General features: G+C 33.9%; 1 protein-coding gene across 2 annotated transcripts in view; it reads right to left on the minus strand.

Moving 5' to 3' along the window:
* Nucleotides 1–24,129, minus strand: part of LOC129246943 (tyrosine-protein phosphatase Lar) — a 263,927-nt gene that overhangs the window by 190,439 nt on the left and 49,359 nt on the right. Inside the window, exons 2-6 of one of the 2 annotated variants that reach the window (XM_054885702.1) lie at nucleotides 4,925–5,161; nucleotides 4,606–4,752; nucleotides 4,358–4,491; nucleotides 2,500–2,650; nucleotides 16–39 (exon numbers count right to left, since the gene is read on the minus strand). In XM_054885702.1, the coding sequence (XP_054741677.1) occupies nucleotides 16–39; nucleotides 2,500–2,650; nucleotides 4,358–4,491; nucleotides 4,606–4,752; nucleotides 4,925–5,161 (693 nt within the window). The remainder of the gene's footprint in view (nucleotides 1–15; nucleotides 40–2,499; nucleotides 2,651–4,357; nucleotides 4,492–4,605; nucleotides 4,753–4,924; nucleotides 5,162–24,129) is intronic. The other variant, XM_054885703.1, reaches the window with a different exon arrangement.

Here is a 24,129-nt window from a genome sequence, read left to right on the forward strand (position 1 = left end):
GAAAATTACACTTACTTGCACCTCCAAACGTGAAATCGCCTATGAGTTTTTCAGTTTTGTTTTAGGTATCATATAATTTAAGTGGTTGTTGTTGTTGTTAGTCCATGATAGCGATCGATGAATGAAGAAAACACAAACACAAAATGGGAACAGAGAAACAGAGAGAAATTGAATTGAGTAGCTTGAACACGACCAAAAAAACAAAAACAAATCGCAAAGCTTTTAAAGCTCAAAGCAAAAACTTTCCAGAAAACCAATAGCATAAAGTTGCATAAAACCATGAATGGAAAAAAAACCAACAAAACTTATATTAAATACAATAACAAATTGTTAGAAAAATCCTTGGAAAGAGAGCATGTGAAAAAGTTTGAAATTAGAAAAGAGAAGAAGAAGAAGAAACAAATGCATTCATTAATACCGTTTCAAAACAAATGGGGTCAATAAATGAATGAGCTTTGAAGAGCTCTTTCAAAATACATATATGTATGTACATTACAGTTATATAAGAAAAATGTGTATATATACAAATGAACGTTGACAGCTTGCTGCATAACCTGTAACATCTGAAAAGCTTACAAGGCATACAAAAACGCTTTTGAAAGTGTAGCGACGACATAAGTTGTTTTTTTTTTCAATAATTTGCTTCTGAAATTTTTACGCGATTTATGATTTTGAATACTTGCTACCACAAACTGGTTTTGTATAAAAGTTTCAGACTTACTAAAGCTTTCTTGGGGGCAAGTGAGGTGAGTTCTTGGTGAGTTCTTTTAAGGTTGTTTATTGTTATGAAATTTAAAGCTTTTTGGTTTACAAATTTGCACCCTCGATTTTTCCTGTTGTTATATTTTGAAGTATAATACTAAGGAATTATATTTAAATATTTGTTTTAAAGCTTGCTAGTTTAAAGTTTACTTCTGCACTTATTATTACCAGTTTTTTTTTTTGATTTTGAATAAAAAATAGGTTTTTATGTTAAAATTATATGCTAAAAATATATTTATTCCAAAATTTTTTTTGCTATGAAAGCTGTCTTCGGAGTTCACCACTGTATTTATTTTTTGTTTTTTACTTAAAAATTGTATGCGCTGTTAAAGACGTCTGATTTCCTGAAAGTCGAATATATTCGAAAGTTTTTCAAAAAACGTTTTTTGTATCACGTGAATAAATATACGGCTTATAAAGCTTTCTTGGAAATTCATCATTATATTTACTTTCTGGTTTTTACTTAAAAATTGTATACGCTTTAGAGTTATTAAAAACGTCTGACTTCTTGAGGATCAAATATATTCGAGAGCTTTTCAAAAAGCTTTTGGAAGCTGAATGCTTATGAAAGCTTTCTTGGGAGTTCATCACTGTATTTATTTTTTGGTTTTTATTTCAAAATTTTGTGCGCTGTTAAAAACGGCCGACTTTCTAAAAATTAAATACATTTTAAAGCTTTTCAAAATACTTTTTTTTTGTCATGTGAATAAATATACGGTTATAAGTTTCTTGGGAATTCACCGCTGTACTTAATATTTGTTTTTAATTTAAAAATTGTCGTGCTGTATGACGTATTAAAAATATCCTGAAAATCAAATATATCGAAAATTTTCGAAAAGCTTTTGAAAGCTTTTTTGAAAAGCTTTTTTGGGAGGGTACTATGACTTTTGAATTTTTCATTTGTGCTTGGAGAGTGTGGCATATAAAATGTTCGTAGCGCGCACGCAACTTAAAAGCTTTTGTGAAAGCTTTTACAAAATTTAAATGAATGATACTATTTTAGAGTGTATACTACTGAAACCACAATTTTTTCTATTTTTTAAAACTTACTTTGTTTTATGTTTAATTTATCAACTGTCTCAAATCTTAAGTGAAAGCTTTTGCAAGCTCCGATTTTATTTAAAGTGTTTTCTAAGTCCCAATATTAACCGCAATTTTATTCCAATTTTTAGCATACACCTCATATAAATTTAATAAGATTTAATTTAATTTATTATAACTAATTGAAAATAATTTCGATTGCAAACTGTTTTGATTGTGAAAATTTTCGAAAAATTCCATCACAGTCTCCACTAAAAGTTAACGTAGTTTTCACCCAGGCTCAGACGGGCGCTAATTGCTAAGTAAAATTCTTTGTCAATCCGCCTCAAAAGCTTCAAGTTTCAGAACTTTTTTTGTAAGTACTTCATAATATATATATTTTCTTTAGCTTTAAACTCTCAATTGAAATAACTTTAAAATTAAATTTTTCGCTTTAAAGCTGTATAGCGCCATGAAAGCTTTTGTGAGCCTTCATTTCATATATTTGCCATGTCTAATCCGCACTTAAAACTATTTCCAAAATATGTTCTATTTTTCTATTTTTCAAGTGATTTTCTTGCTTCTCTGACTTTTTTTTGATTTTATTTGGAGTTCCTCTACTTTAGCAGCACTTTTGTGTATTTCACTTATTGTACACTGTATATGCACTATCGTACAAAATTTAAATTTTTTTTATAGGGATGATTTTTTACTTACTTGTCTCACCAGTGGTACAAGTCTCGGGTTTCGATGGCGGCCCACGTCCAATGGTATTCACCGCTATCACATAGAATTCATATTCGGTATAGGGGCTTAAGGCGCGCACGACATAAAACATGGTGATAATGCCGCTGATTTCACTAAAAGCCTGTGAGAATGCAATGAGAAGAAATAGTTAGCCAATGGATATTTTAAAACACAAATATAAATTAATTGAAAGCTGCTGTTATATGTATTCTGTAAAAATTTAAGTTTTGTCATCTGATTGATTTAATTAACAAAAATGACAATTAAGAAGCTTTACTTCAAGTCAGGTGAAAGCTTTGTTTTAAATTATAATAGAACTTTTAAGCGAAAAAAAATTAAAAAAAAAAATTGGGTCAACAATTATTTTTATTTTTGATGAATTTGATACTCTAACTGGAACGCCCATACTTTATTAAGGCTTCAAACTATTTCAAGTGAAATGAAAGCTTAAGCCGAAAGTAGTGAAAGCTTCATCGCAGAGGAAGAATCATTCTTTCCTGCGTAAAATGGGTTGTAATTCTGCTTTCTGAATAGAGCCAAAATAAGGCTTTGATAGACCAGAGCAAATTTATATTTGAATGAAGTGAAAACTCACACTCATTTGCTCATTTAAAGAAGCCTGCATTTGAGAAGTGCGATAGTGTTTATATTTTAATTACTTTAATTTAATTTAACAAAAAAATAAGAATGCGTTGGCATAAAACTTTATTTTTGAAAGAAGAAAAGGCCCGCGGGGTGTATAAAACTGGAAAACAAGGGTGAACGATTATTTTTGAAAGAAGGGAATGAGGTGAGGAGCGCGAAAATACATTCATGGGTGAGACTTCCTTTTTAAGTAAAAGCTTGTTAGAAATATTCAACTTCACTCAAGGGTGAATCTTTATTCTTGAAAGAAGTGAAAGCTCGTGAGGAGTACGAAACATTTTTCAAGGGAGAAACTTTTTTTCTTGAAAGAGGTGAAAGCTTGAAAGAAGTATGGTACTTTACTGAAAAATTAAGCTTAATTTCTAAAATAAGTGAAAGTTCGTGAGGAGTACGACACTTAACTCAAGATCGAAATTTTATTTGAAAAATATGTGAAATCTGGTGAGGAGTACTAAACTTGATTCAAGAGTCAAACTTTATTTGAGAAAGAAGTGAAAGCTATTGTGTGGTAAGGTACTTTACTCAAAAGTGAAGCTTTATCTCTAAAATAAGTGAAAGCACGTGAGGAGTACGAAAGTTTACTCACGAGATAAATTTTATTTTTGAAAGAAGTGAAACCTCTTGAAGAGTACGAAATTTCACCCACGACTAAAACTTCTTTCTTAAAAGAAGTGAAAGTTCATGAATGGTATCGTATTTTATTCAAGAGTGAAGCGTTGTGTCTAAAATAAGTGAAACCACGTGAGAAATGCGAAACTTCACTCAGTGGCGAAATTTCACTCAATGAAAGAAGCCAAAGCTCATTAGTCAAGCTTTATATTTAAAATATGTGAAAGCACGTGTGTGGTACGAAACTTTTCTCTAGGGAGAAACTGATTTCTTGAAAGAATGGAAAGCTCACAAGAAGTTTGAAACTTGACTCAAGCCTGAAATTTTATTTTTTAAAGCAGGGAATTCAGGTGAGCAGTAGCTTCACGGGGGAAACTTTTTTGTGAGAAGTATGAGAAGAAAGAAATTTGGAGTACAACTACTGAATTAGGTCGGCCTATATTTAGCAGCTGGAGCTTTAAGTGAAAGTCAATTTGAAAATAAAATCAGTAAATTACAGTTATATGCTTGTAGAAAATATTTTAAAACGTGACGTGTATTTCAAAAGTAGCAGAATTGTAAAAAAATATCCTACCTGGTTCGCATTTTTCGGTTTGTACTGTATCACATAGTATTGCAAATCTTCGGGTCCCTTGTAAGACCACTCCAAACGCACTGAAGTGGCAGTCACTTCAGAGATTTGCACGTCTGTCGGAGCAGCTGGAAGTGCTATTGATATATAAAGAAAATAACAAAAAAGTGATAAAAAATTTATATATATATAATTGGCGCGTACACCCTTTAAAATTTAGATAAATAAAATTTAAACGATTTCCAACTTACATTGAACTTTCACCATCGCCGTCGCTTCAATTTGCCCCAAAGACGAAGCAGCAATGCAGGTGAAATTTGCGCTCTGTTGTATATTTGTTAGCTGAAGAATATTACGACCGATGGGTATATCGTTTTCGGGTGTCAAATCTTGAGCGCCTGAGTGGTGGGAAAAAATTTCAATTAGTAGCTTATTTTAAAAAAATGTTGAGTTAAAGGGGTAGGAAAATGTGGGTGAAGTCTTAAGAAAAAAGTATACAAAATGTATACATTTTTTTATGTTAGGCTAAAAACGATTTAAAATTTATTTCCAGCTATTTGTGCTACCCACCTTTCATCCATTTCACATGCGGCATAGGTGAGCCCACTGCAATGCAAGATAAATTCAAATTTGCACCCAGCATCACTTCGTTGATGGGCTCTGGCGGGCGTGAAAATGTAGGCGGTACTCGTCGTACTTTCACATATAAATTCGTTGCTTTCGAGTGTTCGGTGCCAACCGAATTTTCGGCGACACATTCGTATTTGCCTTGATCCTCTTCGCGACTGTTTTCGATTTGTAGGCCACCTGCAAGTAGGCAATGAAGAAGGGAAAGTAAGTAAGAAAGTAAATTTGTGCAGAATTATTCTTTTTTATTGTATGTCTGTAAATATGTATAGTGAATGAACACTAAAAAATCGTAAATAAAATATCCTAATTGAATTTCCAATTAAAATTTTTTCTTGCTTGCAACCAAATAACCGCCACAAAATAATTTCCCCATTTCTATGCCAGTATAAAGCGCGGGGTTAAAATTTCTAAGACTACATACTTTTACCTGGTTTTGAAAAATAACAGAAAATAATATTTGAAAAAATTCAGCTTCCTCAACACTTTAATCCGAGTCTTTGATTCTAAAAATTGTTCAAAATGACATTCGTTCAGCTACATTAAGCACCATTAACAGCTAATCGAAGAGATTCCTAACGAAAAATGCCCTACTTTACTCTATTCTAGCCTACTCCACCTTATCACCATTTATGTGTAAGTGAGTCGTATGCATTTATGTGCTCATACGTGTGGATATGTGATCAGAAAGGTATGAGACGCATGAGAAAATTGATGACTATTTCCTTTTCTCCCACTCGTACGAAACCCTTACATGACCGCCCGTTTATTTACGGCATTCTTAGCGCCTCCTAATAGAGGAGAAATAATAAATAACAAATTTTTATGTCTCAATATTGACTCAGGGGTGAGTCGTAAATATATCAAAAATAGAGAGGGAGCGTGACATTAAATTCCTTTAACGGCCTAAAAGCAACAATAAACACAACAGTGGAGGCATTATGAGTATTTTTATGGACTTGAAATGCGAGAAGAACAAGACATTTTTCTTTTCTTACCTATTCTATGTATAGAATTTTTAATGTGTTGGAATCTGTGGTGTGTGTGTGTGTGTGTGGTGCGTGTGTGGGTGGGTGAGTGTGAAATCGTTTAACGACACATAATATTTATGACATAATCATTATTTTATTAATGCTGTAACTTTAAGCAAATTTGACTAAGGAAAGATACACAGATTCGTACATACATACATACAAACACAGATATCTATATACACATACATACATATGTACTGTGTTCAAAATAATAGCAGCGCTATTGCAAAATTTTGACTATTTAGTTACTTTTCATGCATTTTTTTTTTAATATAAATAGTTCTTACTACAACAACCGCTCGTGTAGCTGAAAGTTTCTAACTTTGTATAAAATGTAAAAAAGTTAATGAAATTTCATCAATATTACAAACTTTTAGTCAGAATTTTAGAAAAATATAAATCTAAATCTATAAATCTATTTTCTAAAATTCTGGCTATGCAGTTTTTTAGCCCATGAAATTTGGGTGCGAGTCCCAAGTGGCTCAAAAAACGCACTGATTTTCAAAAATTTGTTTTTGTTGACGGTGCTATGTAGTTTCTGCCATATAAGGAATGCAAAATGCCAGCAAATAAAATTCTCAAAAATCTACGTTGTTATAGCAAACCTCAAAGTACTATAAAGCTGTGTAGTCGGCATGTTCCGAAATTTGTTTTTGAAATTTTTTAGAAATTTTTGGAAGGAATTAAATTTTCCTAAAAATACTAAAAAACTTGTCAAAAATCTACGTGGACTTTGAGCTATTCTAAACTTGCACTTTGTTATAGCAAAATTTACAGGGCTATAAAACTGCATAGTCGGAATTTTTAGTAAATTTGTTTGGAAATTTTTGAATTGTTTTTTGAATTTTTTAGAATTCTCTTTTTTTAATTTTTTATAAATATTCTTAGAATTTTTCTTTTATTTTTATAAAAATTTTTAGAACATCTTTTTTTAATTTTTATCAAAATGTGTTGAATTTGTTATAAATTTTTACATAGTGTAAAACTTGGATTTATATGGCTTTGTAGGCGAATGAACAAAATTTTGTTGAAAATACTAAAAAAATTGTTAAGAATCTACACGAATATTGAGCCACTTGAAATCTGCACTTTGTTCAAAATTCAAAGAGCTATAAAGTTGCGGCCGCCGTAGCCGAATGGGTTGGTGCGTGATTCACAGAGAGAATGTTGGTTCGAATCTCGGTGAAACACCAAAATGAAGAAAAACATTTTTCTAATAGCGGTCGCCCCTCGGCAGGCAATGGCAAACCTCCGATTGTATTTCTGCTATGAAAAAGCTCCTTATAAAAATATCTGCCGTTCGAAATAGGCTTAAAAAAAATGGAGGGACCCATTTGTGGAACAACATCAAGACGCACACCACGAATAGGAGGAGGAGCTCAGCCAAACACACAAAAAGGTTAGATAAAGTTGCGTAGTCGGAATTTTTATAAAATTTGTTAGAAATGGTTTAGAATTTTTTTATGAAATTTTTATAAAAAGTTGTTAAATTTCTTATAAATAGTTTAGAATTTTTTTTTGAATTTTTTATACAAATTTTATAATTTTTTTTCTAGTTTTTATAAAATTTGTGGAAATTTATAAAAAATTTCTAAATTGAAAAAAAAAAATAAATTCTAAACAATTTATAAAGAATTTTATAAAAATTTGTGGAAATTTATAAGAAATTTAAAAAAATATGGAAAATTATATTATAAGAAATTTAACAAATTTTTATAACATGTTTTAGATTTTGTTTTGAAATTCTTATAAAAAGTTGTTACATTTCTTATAAATTGTTTAGAATTTTTGTTCTTGAATTTTTTATACAAATTTTATAATTTTTTTTTAATTTTTATAAAATTTGTGGAAATTTATGAGAAATTTCCAAATTTCAAAAAAAAAATTCTTAACAATTTATAAAGAATTTTATAAAAATTTCAAAAAAAATTTATAAAAATTCCGACTAAAAAATTTTATAAAAATTTGTGGAAATTCATAAGAAATTTAACAAATTTTTATAAAAATTTTTAGATTTTGTTTTGAAATTTTTTTATAATATTTTTAGAAAGTTTTTGGAACTTTTTTTATTGTAATTTTTCTAAGAAGTTTTAGAATTTTTGTATTATTTTTATATAAATTTGCTTATAAATTTCCACAAATTTTGTAAATTTTATTGAAATTTTTTAGAATTTTCTTTTTATTTTTATGAAAAGTAGTTAAATATCCGGAAAGTGTAAAACTTGTATGGTTTTCGTAAGAGAATGAACAAAATTTTCTTACAAAAAATACTAAAATGAAACAAAAAACAGATATATTAAATTTTCAAAACTTGTCAATAATTCTCTGAGGTAAACCTATTGAACACACTGCACTTGCATATTGCGTATTTGAATCATTTGTGCGCCGTAACTTAAGGATGCTTTGGAGTACAGTAAATCACCACAAAAAAGTATCGAAAAATTTATGATGTGGAAATTGCTTAGTGTCAGCAAGCTGTATGCTTGAATACACAACGCCACCGCAGCATATTTATTAAAGTGCGTGCGGGTTATCGATAAAATGTTTCGGTAAATAAATATACCGAAATGCAAAGTAAGGCACTTTTTGCCTATGTTGCTGCAACGCTCTAATAAAGCGGCAGTAATTTGAAAACCGCAAAATGTTGACTTAAAAAATTTCCGGAAAAATTTAACTCCTACGCTACAAGAGTACGCACACACATACACATTTGTGCGGCATGAAATATTTATTAAATATTGCTGCACTTGTGGCATTCCCACTTCTCCCTCTCTGTGTTTATCTCTCTCTGTCTATTCACTTGAGTTTGCTTGTGTGTTTACGTTAAATATTTTGTTATTTTTCGAACATAAAGTGCGGTCAATATTGGTTGGGTCGACCGCAATATTGGCAATTTATGGCAAAAATATGTGATCAAATAAGTCGAAAATGGCAACCAACGCACAGCTGGCAAGTGCTGCAGCCAACTGCTGTTAACTGCTGGTGGAAAAGTGCTACTTGCCCACACATACGCGCACATAAACAATGATGAAGTATCATAGATAAGATTTTAATTTTTTTAAGAGCAAAGCATATATTTTGGCGTTGAAGCATATTGCAGTAAACAAAGTGCGGTAATTATTTGGAAGTGGAGGCTATGAGAACCATTCGGGAATCTTAAATGCCGCAAAAGTGATGAGTCAAATATTTAGATTGCATATACGAGTGCTCTACATGGGGCATCTATGGTTAATTTGTAGTGCAGGATGGTCCATTTAGCGCTTGAAATTTTATTTATGCCATTTGGTTTTATAGCTGTATGGGGTGCGTGAATATTTTGCAATGACATTTTTTGGTGGCACAAAATTTCATTTAAACTAGCCCACTCTGTCAAGACAATTTTTCAGTAAAATTTCGTTAGCTTTGGCACTTATCACATCAATGACAATTCCGATTTCTTATTTGAACATTTACTGACCCAACTATCTATCTGACTTTTTCTGTCTAATTGTTCCATCTGCCTCACTGGCTCGTTGGCGTAAAACCACATGTCATGTTAAGCTTTTGCATTTTGTGCAAAAAAAAGTTGGATATCATTTCACGGTAGCGCTCACTATTCACAGTTACGTTACGATTCGCAGCATCTTTGAAGAAGCACGGTCCAATGATACATCCAGCCCATAAACCCCACCAAACTGTGCCCTTTTCTGGATATATTGGTAGCTCTTGCAATTCTTCTGGCTGATCTTCACTCCAAAATCGACAATTCTGCTTATTTACTGAACACAATTTTTCGACTTTAAACTTTCTTAACAGAACACGCATTTTTATAATAATATTCAATGATTTGCAAGCGTTGTTCGTTTGTAAGACGATTCACGGTTAAATTATGCACCAAACTGAAGATGTTTGAAAGTGAAACAAAACACGAAACGTGCGTCAGCTGTTTAAACCAACTGTTTAAAAAGATAATAGCTAAAAAGTCACCCTTTAGAAGGTGGCACAAAATTAGTCATCCAATCTAGTTTTTGAATAAGCAATTTTATTAAATAAAAAAAAATGTTTTTGGGTGATGGAAATCCTTATTTTTATCTTTACCCCCTCCGTTGCTTGTCTGTTTGTATACTGCAGCTGTTTAGCCACGCTAATGTTAACTGCGCCTACCGTTTCGACTGTTGCAAACCACCGGTTCCAGTCGCTGCAACGTTAAGGCCGTTAGCCTTGGCATTTTCCCGCCGAACAGTTAGAACGTTTATTGTGTTAAACGCTGGTCGGCGAGATTACTTTCGCCTTAATTTTAAATTTCATTTCAAAAAAATTCAAAAAATGGCGAAGAGGTTAGCTCAGAATTCACACTTTAAGATTTTATTCGTCTTTTTAGATTTTATGACGATCCAAAACGCTTTTAGATTGGTTTTATATTGGCAGTTGGAGACAGTTATATTTTTTAGAATATTCTTTAAACTTCTAATAAACTTAAGGGGACCCGGTGGTCTAGAAATTTCAAAAAATCGATTTATTTTCGATATTTCGAAAGTATAGAATCTTAAGAATATACTGTGAAATTTTCATGCAGAAATTCGCAATATTATGGCTTCTACAGCCCATTAACTAACGCGCTTCTGTACCTCAAACTTCAAACTCATTTATCTGGAAACGACTTATTTTGGCCTGTTGTTGTCAAAAAAAAAAAAAAAACTTTTCAACCGAATCGTCTGAAATTGTACTAGAATGCACTAGAATCATATTATTATTTCAATTATTTCGTTTTCTTTTTATTAAAAAACTGAAAAAATTCGATTTTTAAAGTGTCAAATTCAAATGTTTTCTTTTTTTTATTCTAGTAGCGGGACATAGCTGCAGTCATACCGATTAATAATTTGTTGGGTTTTTGTGTTTCAGATAAAGAAAAGAGCCAAAATGGACAACACCGTCCAGAACAAATTATTCGGGATGGTCAACTTCAGCACCATTTTTAAAATTATTCAAATTAAAAATTTTTTTTTTCATTTTTATATGTAAAAGAAGTTAAACAAAAAGTCTAAAAAATTTAAATATTATATTTCATTTTTTTATCGTAAACAAATATTCCTGAAAATACTCTAAACTTTCGAGCTCTAGACCACCAAAGAACTGAAATAAAGTAGAAACAAATATGAGTAAATAAATAAAGAAGATTAAAAAAATAATAATTTATGAAAAGTAGCCCCGCTAGATGGCGCTGTAGGAAAGATAGTTCTCACAACCGAATGTATAGTCTCTTTTGATTCATACTCGGGCTATGTCTTGCATACTGTTAGCATCAAAAGAAAGTGTATGTGATGATAGGTTTTGACAATATTTTTATAAAAAAATTATTCATACTACAACAAGAACCATATAGAGCAAAGTTCTGAACTTTGTATTAAACGTGTAAAAATTTAAATTTTAAATTAAAATTAAAATTAAAATTAAAATTAAAATTTTAGAAAAATTTTGGGTATACAGTTTTATAGCCCATTGAATTTTAGTATAATAAAGTGCAAGTTTCAAGTAGGGCAAAAATTTATTTCGGTTGCGGTCTTGTGCATTTTCTCCATTTAATGTCTAGTCCACATTTTTTATTTATATGGAAGAAAGTTCCCACAGCGTCAGCAGAAAGAATTATCAGAAATCAACGCGATTTTTTAATTACTGCAATTTGGTATATGCGCGGAATATGATCAGAAAGTACCGGAAAGGTGATGTTGCTTGTCTTCATCGATTGCCAAGGCGTAGTGCACCATGAGTACCTTCCATCGGGCCAGACAGTCAATAAAGAATATCATTTATCCGTTTTGAAGCGTACGTCACAAACGGCCGGAAATGTGGGCAAGCAATTCTTGGATTTTGCATGATGATAACGCGTCACCCCACCGAGCCGAAATTGTGCTGGATTATTTGACCAAACACCAGTTAAATACCATCTTTCAAGCACCATATTCACCTGATATGACCCCGTGCGACTTCATTTTGTTTCCCAAGTTGAAGTTACCACTTCGTGGAACGAGATTTCAGTCGAAAGAGGAGATCAAAGAAAATGTGATGAAGGAGCTGAAGGCCATCCCTTCATCGGCCTACCAGGGGTGCAAGGGGGACTGGGTTAAACGTTGCTTCAGACGGCTTATATTTTGATGGCGATAAAATAAAATTGCCTGAAATTTAACTCTGTTTTGTTTTATTTAAACATTCCCGGTACTTTCTGATAGGAAGGTATAATTATCTACGTGAAAGGAAAAGTCTTTGGAGACAATACGCCCGATGGTGGCGCTGTGGCCGAGATTTTCGAAACACCTTATTTATGTGCCTTTTAGTTGATCAGTATATACACTCGAGAACAATAAAAAAGTTTATGATATGTTTTGCATTTTTTTGTTATTTTACTATTTGTTAGTCATTTTTTCCTAATAAAAAATTATCGAACAAACATTCTGTGGAAAAAAAACGAACGTGACACTGTCAGCAAAAAAAAAAAAAAAAAAAAAAAAATCAACGGCATTTTGTAGCTACTTACAACTGGCATCTTATTATATTAAAATTGAATAGGCATACAACTGCATACCAAGAATCATTACAAAAGTCCTGATTGAAGAGTCTGCGATTTTGATGAAAATTGTTAGAATTTTGATAATTCCATACTTTTTGCACAAAGTGTGGAAAAACGAGGAATTATCAGATATTATTTGATGCATCAATAGTTTGGTTTGCAGGAAAATACAATAGTTTGCTGAGTTCGTGTTCACTGAGACATTTATTATTGCTTTGCATTGAGCAAAAGGCTAAGAGTAAAGCATAAAAGGAAATTCAAGATTCCAGAGGATGCTCCTCTTAGATGGTAGCAAATGCCTTAAATTATAAAAATAAGCATGAAATACACGGACGAAAGCACAAAATTTCCGCTAAAGACGATCGAAATATAATACGCCACTGGAAAAGTAATCCATTTGTATCAATCAGAGTCGTCCACGACGACCTTAGTTTGCCGAAATATGCGCATTGACGTTTGGTGCAACAAAAATTACTTGCAAAAAGTCCACGAAAATTATCGCAACTGACAAAGAAACACGTGAAAGTGCATATAGAATTTGCAGAAAAACATGTTCCTGGACCCTGAGTATACGACAAAATATAATATATTGTGGGCAGATGAATTTAAGATTGAATTTTTTTGAGGTACAGGCTGCATAAATATGTTCGGCGCTCACCCAACACAGAATGTAGTCCCCGATACGCCACAAAAACGGTCAAACATGGCGTCGCTAAATTCATGGTATGGGATAGCTCAATTTATTTGATTGAAGTAGGCCCAATTTATTTAATTGAAGACATAGTGAATCAAAAGGAATATGTGAAAATAGTATATTAGATCAGGTTGGTAACATTACATGGTCACATGGAATATGTCACCGGTATGGGTACATCATCGTGATCCCAAATATACCAACAAGGTGGCAAAAGAATGATTTAGGTTGAACGGGGTTGAGTTTATGCGTTGACCAGCTCAGTCTTCGGACCTAAACCCCATAGAAAATCTGTGAGCTGACATTAAAAAAATTTGCTGAAAGGAAACCAACCAATTCTAGAGATTAGTGGAAGGTAGTAAAAGAAGCATGAAAAGGAGTTCCATTAAACCGCTGCCAGGATCTCAAAGTCTCTATGCCTCGAAGTTGTGTTGAATTATTAAAACGACGAAGTATTAGTTCTTTTCTTTCGGTTTATAAAGCTTTGAAGGCATTCTATGCTAACAGTATAAAATAATCTCCTAATTTTATGTGGAACTAATTTTCCATTTATTTTACTTCATTTGAAATTTTAATTTTTGTCTAAGTCTAATTGAAATATGCTAACTGCCTTATTTATTTCAAAATTTTACATTGCATATTTTTCAAGCCGGTACTCCTACTATTTTGTGGACAAGTGTATGTATATCCCGATACGGTTGATAATTGGGGTGCCACCAATGACCCAGCATTTGGCGCAGCCTCAGCTATAACGCGCAAAAATAAAAGATTACCGATACTGACTTTCAAATGCATAGATGGGCGTAGCTATAAAAGCTACTTCGATTTTGTTCAAAGCGTGCCCGAAAGAAATAGAAATTGATTTAACTATAAGGGCGGATTAAAAAACAAGATCACGAGGGCCAATGATATTAAAATTTTGATAATTTTAAACAACAATGCCCACCAACTATCCGGTTGCGGCATAAATGCGACTGTACAATGCAGCCAGTGTGTTAAAATTGTTAGTGTAATATTTTATATTTCTCTAATTAATAATAATAATAATAATTAAGTTAGATAGACGATACAAAAAAAGAAGTTGCACAAAGTCCACAAAAGGTCATTACACAGCTGGAGTATAAACATTTTCACTTTGAATTTTTGCACCTAGTAGCACTGATGCTTGGGGAACGACAGGAGAGACATTAAGGAGACATTAACATTTATTCCGATAGCCAAGCCACGATCAAGACTCTGACGATGCCAGGGTGCAGTTCCAAACTGGCTAACACCTCTAAGAAGGAGATCAAATATCTTGGGTGCACAGGAAACATTTCTCTGATCTGAGTTCCAGGAATGGAGGGGAAATCAAATTGCTGATTAACTTGCCAGGAAGGGAGCTGAATTGGACCTCCCACCCGATTATTGGCATCCCCTTAACTGTTGTTTAAAGGGGAATTTCACAATTTATTTCTCAGGAAAGCGCAGAACAGATGGAGCTCCATTTCTTCGTAGGCAATTCGAAAACCCTTTGGCCTCAGTGCAGTAGACGGAGGGCTTAGAAAGTACTTGGTAAGTTCAGGTCATTCAATTTCCAAGCTCGTAGCTGTGTTTACCGGCCATAGAGCGATTGGTACACAAGCAAAAAAACTCGGTTTACCTTTTAATTTTTGTTTTCTGCAGAAGCTATGAGGACCTTTCAGAGAAGGAGACTGTAGAGCACTTTCTCTGTAAATGTCCGGGTTTGGCAGATAGGCGACTCTGGGATCACTGGGTGCTCCTTTCTTCGAAAGGCTGGGGCAGTGCGCCAACCTAATCGTCCCATCAACCTTCTCCGTTACAGCAACAGCTCCGGCTGGCTGTAGATATCTGCCTGTTAAAAGTTTGGAAATCGTATCAAAACGGTTTTCAGTGCTTCTTGGGAAGTGCCAGAGTGGTATTTCAACCATTTCACCTACCTGCCTACCTACTGTTTTCAAAATTTTATCCACCTTTTTGTGAAAATAAATCTCAATTCCAAATTCACAGCGATGCATTGATTTTTTACTAAAAAATCAAACAAATTTTCGCCAAAATTTATAGTTCCATGTAATTTTATGTAATGAATTTATTTGCGTATATTGGTTTTGTTGTTTTTTTTCTATTTTGAAGTTAGAAAAGTCATTGTTGTAAATATTGCAACATTCACATTTAGTCACATCGAGTTTCGTCATTCGTTTATTTGCGCTTGTTAAATATTTAAATATCTATGCATGCATTTATGCGCTAGCATGTGTGCATTGCCATGGTTTAAACGTCGCAAACATTTTATAAAATATGTTACAACTATTTATTTACACATCACTTGCCTTTATTGCCTGTTTTTAGGCAATCAAGCGTAATGACGCACACTTAGTACGCATGCACACACACATACACACACACATGCATGAAAGCAATAATAAAAAGAGCAGACGACTACTGATTTCGTGCAACAGAAAAACAAACAAAAGCCGTCTACAGCTCCATTCAAAAGAGCAAACGATAGTTGAGCGCAACAAAAATTGTTGCCACCTAAAAGCACGCAACAGTAACTAATTTTTTCGTTACGACTTTAAAAGCTCGCGTTTTTGTTTTTTTTTTTTTTGTTGTTTTGCTACGACAACGCCAACTAAAAATGTTATAAAAAATTAATAGACCAATGACTGTTGCGCTAAATCATTTTAATGGCAACTGCGGTGTGTGGCGACCTGAAAAATTGTAAGTGAGGAAAAAAGGCCAGCGGTGTTGCGAAGCATCAAGTCAACTGTGGCGCTGGAAAAATTAGACATTTTATGCATCAACAAAGAAATATACATTCAAGTACACAAATATACAAAAATACATACAGTGATATAAATAAATAATATACAGCAGAGTAAAAAATGGAGTTTGAACAAAAAATGCCATCAACTGTGGGCTGCTCGGTGAGTCAGCACGTAAACGAGATACATCAAATTGGATTGCTTAGAAATTTATTACGTATTTTTAGGCGCTATTACAGTGCTGTACTATTACAATTTGTTAGTTGTCGCTGTTGTTGTTGTTGGTGCTGCTGCTACTGTTGCATGCCCGCTTGTTTCATACATTCATACATTCATTCATTCAACCATTGTTGCTATCAGTTTTATGTATTTATGTTCGTTTTTTTTGCGCGAGTGAAACTTTTATTGCTACACAATTTTGGCGGAGAGTTTGTATTGGCCGTAAAGGCAACCGATCAAAATAAAATTGTTTACACTTTGCTAACAGGCTTGTATGCGTGGATGTATGGGTCTGGGTATGCATTAGGGTGGTCAATCCCGGGATACCAGTCATTTTAAATTCACAAATCCCGGGAGTATGTACTAACAATTCGAAGATGTTCGAGATTTGTCATTTCTGGCGTATAAAATTAAATGGAAACAGGAAAATCTCCTTGCTTAGAAAAAATGTGTTAGTAGTAAATGCGTGAGAGCTTCACTATTGCCTTTTGTTTTAATTTTATATATTAATTATTTTAGTTTTTGATTATTATTTATTATATGCGAGAAGAGTTTTCCAAAAAATGTACAGTAAAAACGTTATATAAAGAGTGGTTGAATTTCAAGGGCCGATGTGGAATGCGAATCATATCTAAACGTAAAGCTTTTTTCTACATTTCATTTGATATTTTTCAATTTCAGACTAACTCAATTTGAACCATGGAAAGATACACAATCAAGCAACGCGTTAAAGTTATTCAGCCTTATTATGAAAACGGGTGTTCAAATAAAAAAAGGCATATCGCGCACTTCGTGAAGAAAATCATATTCAGTGATGAGGCACATTTTCATTTCAGTGGATTCGTCAATAAGAAGAATTGCCGCATTTGGGCGAATGATAATCCAAGAGTGATTGCCGAAAAACCAATGCACCCACAAAAAGTGATTGTTTGGTGCGGTTTATGGGCCGGTGGCATCATTGGGCCGTATTTTTTCCAAAATGAGGCCGGGCAGGCAGTTACTGTGAATAGTGCTCGCTACCGTGAAATGATAGCGAACTTTTTATGGCCCGAATTGGAAGATATGGATGTGCACGATAAGTGGTTTCAACAGGACGGTGCCACTTGTCACACAGCTAACGAAACAATGGCTATTTTGCGCGAAAACTTTGATGGCCGAATAATCTCACGTCGCGGCGATGTCAATTGGTCGCCAAGATCATGTGATTTGACACCGTTGGACTTCTTTCTTTGGGGTTATTTGAAAGAAAAAGTGTACGTCGATAAGCCAGCAACAATTCAATAGCTAAAGAATGAGATAATTCGGCACATTAACGGCATAGAACCTCAATTATGCCTCAGCGTCATCGAAAATTTGGACCATCGGATGGAGGTGTGCCGCCGAGGCACATAATAAAGAGAAATGACAATAATTTCCTAAAAAACTTGTATTTTATTGAAAATCAACACCGGCCCTTGAAACTTAACCACCATTTATTTAAAAAAATAAAATACCGAAATATCCGGGATTTTAAAAATCGATTTAAAATTTATCGAGTTCAGTATTGCAAAACGATGACTACTAAAGTTCGGGATTAGGCTCGAGTTCCAGATATCGTGAAAAATCCCGAAAAGTACAGTGTTTCAACAATTGAAAAATGTGGCATCCCTAGTATGTATGCGCGTGGGCATGTATTCGAGATGGCCAGATAAGCGTAGCAATTGATATATGCAATTTATCAATAAAATGTTGCATACTTTTAGGCAATTGTCGTAAATTGTGCGCACTATTTTTGTTTCAATAGGAGTAGCAATTTAAAAAAACTTTGATAGGAGTAATAAAACCAAATAGAAAAATTTATATCAAACTCTACACTCGCAAGCGCCTAAAATGTGCAACTGATAAAATAAATTTTGACAACAAATGCCAACGACACTAATGAGATAGGTTTGATAAATGAAGTTATTGGAGCTTTTGTCAAACATACACTCGCATGATAGCTTGACAACAGGATAGCAAAAAAGCCCCAGCTAAGCGAAAGTGCAGCTCGATTTTTGTAGCATACTTTTAGGTTATTGTTAGATAAATAATGGCCAGAGCTGAGTAATAAAAGATGTCAAACTGCAGTTTCCTGATTAATGGATGCGTGAGTGTTTTATTATTTAATTTGCTAGTTAGAGAAATATCAATAAAAGTTCTACTTTTGTATTATATCGTGAGCCTAAAAATAGGCAATACTTTTTTGCTTTAAATCTAAATTCTTTACACAAAATTTAAAACTTTGTGAAATTTGGTTGAAACTTGAAGCACCTAAGCAGAATATTGCGCGAATAACACGCAGCTTAAGCTCTGAAAAAATGGCCATGGACAGAGAATATAGAGATTTAGATTAGCGATTAAAAATAGCACAAATACCAACTGATTACGGCTCCTAAGGATACTAGGTTAGGTTAAATGGCTGCCCTTGCGAGGGGCCCCAATTGGACAAAAATTAAAATTTGTCTGTTGTGATACCATACAGGGGGAGGTGAGGGAAACAGGAAAGGAGCAGGAATCAGACAAAATGCAGAGCTTGGATTAGAAGCAATTTACGTTTGTGTTAACCGCTTCAAGCTGCTGATGAATTTCACAAGATTTGTTATATTTAAGTCCGCAATATCCGCTGGTGTAGCGAAAAAGTGAGAGCCGAGATGTTTAAACTTTGGTGCTGGGATGATTCCACCTCGTCTTTCAGACAGCTTTTGCCGACAGGGTTCGGTGCAATGCCAAGTCTCATCGCATGGACATCTAACGGACCTAATGGGCACCTAAGGAGACTAAATGGGACTCCTTTTGGAACAAGGAGATAGATAAACTGGCTGATTTAGAGAAAACCACTGCTCCAAATCTCGAGTCCATCTTGGAGCCTTCAGTAAACACAAAAGTGCCAGCTTCAGTACAGATTTTCCCGTTGTTCCAATCCTGCCTATTTGAAAAGGTTGCCTGCAAGCTCCAGTTTGCGCATAGAGAGATCTGTCCGAAGTTCAGAGAAATACGGCGTTAACATCTGAGAATTCCACTACTGAGACTTTTTGGAAAAACTTTTTCGTAGAACATTTAAGCCCGCTATCGAAATGACACAAACATAAAATTTTCCAAAGAAAAATTTTCAAAAATAGTGGTCAAAATGACCCACCGGCGTGAGCAATATTGGGTTAAAATGTTCCGCAAAAATATGCGCCATTAAATTTAATTGTAGATTCTTAAAAAAATATTAATGGTAAATGTAGTTTTATATGAGCCTTTGATGTTGCTACGTGTTTTCTTCCATAAAAACGAATTGCGAGCAATTGCTAAATGATTGCCCCATAATAAATATACCGCCAGAAAAAAAAATTATCAAAATTCAACGCGATTTTAAAGCTAATTGAAAGTGGCATTTTTTTGTATGAATATTCAGTGGACCACAAAATTGCATACTAGAAATTTTTCTAAATATTCTGAAAAAAAGTTTGAAATTTTAATGAAAATTGAAAAAAAAAATATGAAAAAATAGTAAAAATTCGAAAATTAAAAAAAAAGTTAAAAAGAAATATAAAGAAAAAATAATAAAAATTTGAAATTAAAAAATAAAAGAAATAAAACAAAAATAAATAATACAATAAAAATTTGAAAATTAATTTTTAAATAAATTTTTTTTAATTTTTATTATGATTTTTAATAAAATAAAAATTTTTTTTTTGAATTTTTTTCATTTTTCTTTTTAATTTTTGTTTAATTTTCAAAATTTTGTTTTGTTTAATAAACATTTTTTTGATTTTTTTGATTTTTTTTCATATTTTTTTACGTTTTTTTTAATTTTCACAAAATTTTAAACTTGTGTTAATACGACCTTTGTAGAAGAATAAACTATATTTGAATAAAAAACTATTTAAATTAAACAGCAGTAAATAAATCGTCAAAACTTGTCAATAAGTCCCTGTGCTATGGTTACTAAATGCGCCATTAATCGATTGAAGCCATTCAACTACTGTAATCGCCGCTCTAAACGACATTCCTTGGATAACCTGCAAAAGCGCGCGGAATTTCGTGCTGCATCAGAAGAGGAAGGAATAGATTAGTTAATAAAAAATAATTGCCGTAAAACATAAACGGCTTTTTACTGCGAATACATTGAATCCGTTAAAGGCTCCGCCAGACTTAGTGGCCATGCATGTAAACCTATTATCAAAAAAGAGAGTAGGGAGTGAACTGAATGCGCTGAAGAGTCTTTAAAAATCTTTATTGATATCCATTTTCCGGAAAATTCTTTTACTCCAGATTGTAACAAAGATTAGAATCAGCAGGAGGGATTACCTGAGGTTTCCCTGACATCTATCAATCTGGGCAATAAAAAGCGTTTCTTCGTTCAAAGCTCCAAGTATTGTTGGTATCAGTGATACTTAAGAGGACTAAAAGCTTAGTGGTTCCTCTTCTTCATTAGATATTTTTGACATGTATCGTATGTATTAAATCATGTTCCTGCTAATGAAAGGAGGATTTGCGACAGTCGCTCGGACATGACAGGGAACATTAGTGTTGTCCATCTGTAGCCTCTCTCAGTTTGTCAAGTTTGCTTGTGGGTTGGTGTAACCCGTTTGATAACCTGGGCTTTGATGGCTGCAGAAGGGAGCGGCAGAACGGACTCCGGGATAAAGAATTTGGCCTCAGAGCGCATCTTAGCTAAGGAGTTAAGTCAGTTAGCACGCTTACCTGAAAGAAAAATCTACCAAAACAGCCTTGAACTAGGTAGTAGAGCCTGCAGATAAATCTGTGGAAGGGCAACAATTCACTTGTGGTAGAATATGCCGCTGACTTGGTTCTACTGGTTTCTGATCCCTTGTCGTCAGTCATGGCTGAAATTTTGGAAGAAGCATTGGCTGTACCCAGTTGACGGGCCGCCAGTTGCGGTCTTAGAGTCAACTCTAACAAAACGGAGTTGAAAAAACACCTCCACCATTTACACTTCTTAGATTTAATCACCAGTTTCTTACGCTCTCGACGGAAGGCACGTATTTTGGCATAATACTTGTCCTCAAGCTCCATTTGGAAGCTGCAAATCGAGGCGAAAATTGAGTTAAGAAGGCTAGCGTAGCTTTCGACTTCTGTAAATCTATGTTCGGCAAAAAATTGGGCCTCAAGCCACGTGCCGTACGTTTGTTTCTCTCCCTCACTATTTACAGTTTTTGGTAAGACAGGCAGACGCGAGAAAATTGACATCATATTGTACTCAGTAGCATATTGCGCCTTAATGTATACTATGTTTGCATGTGGATGAAATAGAAAACGTGCTAAAATATTGAAATGCACGCCCACATTATTAGAAATGTCATCAGCATTATAATCATAAGCACTGTCACCCTTTATCAGTTTGAATGCAATTAATATTGCTTTCTGCATTTTATCCCTCCACAAGCCTATTTTATTAATTCTTTGTTTTCATTACCTACTTGCAAGGCATTCATTATCAGCGTCAACACACATACACACAAACGCAATCAATAAGTGTTTTGAGCCTACATTTGGTGAATTTGTTTAGCTGCTTGTCACTTTTGAGTTACAAATACCTTTTACTTGTATTAGTTTCATAACCACAGTTAGTTAGATTTGCTGTTGTTGTTGTGTTGTGCTTTTGTTATTGTAATGTTCATAGCTCTTTTCTTGCCACTTTCATGACCCTAAATAAGTCTTGGACAACAATGTGATATGTTTTATAGACTTTGCTTTGGTATCCTTAAAATTCAGCTATGACTTGGGTGTAGTATATTTTAAGGCGTATCAACTTTTGATTATGGCATGTGTGCATATTTTGACGCATATTCACATTTTCCATCCTTTTTTCTTTTGGTGCTCTATCAAGCAACCATTTTATAGGTTCACTTTACTGTACTCGTATTTTATGTGTTTCCCTTTAAGTTGCATGTCCGAGTACAAAAAAGCGTAGACGCCTGAAAGTGTTTGCTTCTAAATGAACCCGAAATTCTTTAAAGGCATACGAATACTTTATATGCAAATCACATTTGCCTCATAGGCTACTTTAAACACTACCAAAGGTCACTTGGACGTATGCTTTCGGCCTTTAAGGTTATTTATGCCCAGACAAGCTGCCTGCCTTTGTCCTCTTCTGGGTTTCAGTGTATGCACATAAATATGTAGGTGCTGATTGTTTAATGAAATTTCATGCATGCTTTACTACCCACACTAATTGTTACTAACGGCAGGGCGTCAAAAATATAGCAAAGCAACTACATAGCATAAAATGCGTCAGCAGGTTTAGGTGCAAAAAAGGGCAAACATTTCCTCAACTCCTCTGATGTCTCGCACTAAATTGGTCTTAAGTTTCTTAGATATGACTTGGGTAAAACATGTGTTGATTTTTGTTAATATGACAAGTGATGCTTTGTAAAGTAACAAGAAGTTTCCGAGTTGCTGTTGACATGTAAGGATATGCAAAAGGCTATTCTTGTGAGGCCAGAATAAAGGTGGCAGAAATGGTTTTAAAATATTATATATGAGAGTGTGCTATAGATGCTTGCGTTGCTTAACAAAGACTTATCAAATTTCATACTGCGCAAATGGTGTGACGTCACACTTTTTTGTTGACCAGTGGCATTTAGTAGTCATACCAAAAAAAAAAAAGTAATACGTTTTGCTTAATAAAAAATACTGCCTCTTCTTGCTTATTTTTCAAGTAAGTAAAGCGCAAAGAAATCAAATTTTTTTCTACAATTTTTTTATAAAAAGCGCTAGTATTTAACGATTGCTTGAATGGCCAAGGAATGCTGCCATACACTGCAAGACAGACAGACTTCAACTCCAAATTTTACCAACTATCGAACGGCTTTGAAAAGGTTAAACAGTCTATCTGGCCTGTGCTGCAACAGGATTTTGGGTGGAAACGTAAAACGAATAAGCTGCTGTTTCTTTTTCTGTTGATGCTTTCATTTCAGATGAAAATGAAATCGATTTTTCCCAATCTGATGCGGAACTTTTCATATTAAAAAATTTGAATGATATTTCAAGGATTAATCGATTACTATTCCATAAATTTTTTTTTTAGAATTGAGCAACAGAATAGGCCTAATATATGCAGGAAGAAATTTTTGGCACTTTTTAATACTAATTTTTGACTTCCCCATATGGATACGCAAATTGATAGTAAGGCTACAGCACTACAGAAAAATGCAGGGAGAGCTGCAGAAAAATGCGCTGCGGAGAATAAAGAGCACTAACTTACAAATTCTGGACACACGACTTTTGGACTTTTGCATTTTAGCAATGGCGTATAACGCAGATCATTAAACAATAAGTTGTTTGAGTTTTACGCCACCATGGAGTTAGTAATGCAGCGAATAAAGAACCAGTAGCTACGCTGGCTAGGCCATGTCGTTCGAATGCGTTCCGTTCAGAAAATATTCGATGTGTTATCTGCCGGTGGTGGTAGCAGAGAAAGAGAAACGACTCTTTTGCGTTGGAAAGATCAGAAGAAGAAGGACTTGGCTGCATTTGGTGTGCCCAACTGGCGCCGATTAGCACGAGAAAGAAGGCGAAGAAACTCGGCCAATATCGCTTAAGCGGTTCTCACGCCAATCAAGAAGCAGGAACCATTTTCTACAACAACCAGTGTAAGTTTTAAGGTAATTATTTTTATTAAGGGGACCCGGTGGTCTAGAAATTTCAAAAAATCGATTTCTTGTTTTTTCGATATTTCAAACGTATAGTGTCTTAAGAATATACTGTGAAATTTTTATGCAGAAATTCTCAATATTATAGCTTCTACAGCCCTTCAACTAGGTAGAGAGCGGTGCGTGCGCTCCTGTATCTCAAATTTTAAACTCATTTATATCGAAACGACTTTTTTCGGTCTGGTGTTGTTAAAAAAAAACGAATCTTCT

The sequence above is a fragment of the Anastrepha obliqua genome, chromosome 5 (genome assembly GCF_027943255.1).
Source record: "Anastrepha obliqua isolate idAnaObli1 chromosome 5, idAnaObli1_1.0, whole genome shotgun sequence".
NCBI classification, from domain to species: domain Eukaryota; kingdom Metazoa; phylum Arthropoda; class Insecta; order Diptera; family Tephritidae; genus Anastrepha; species Anastrepha obliqua.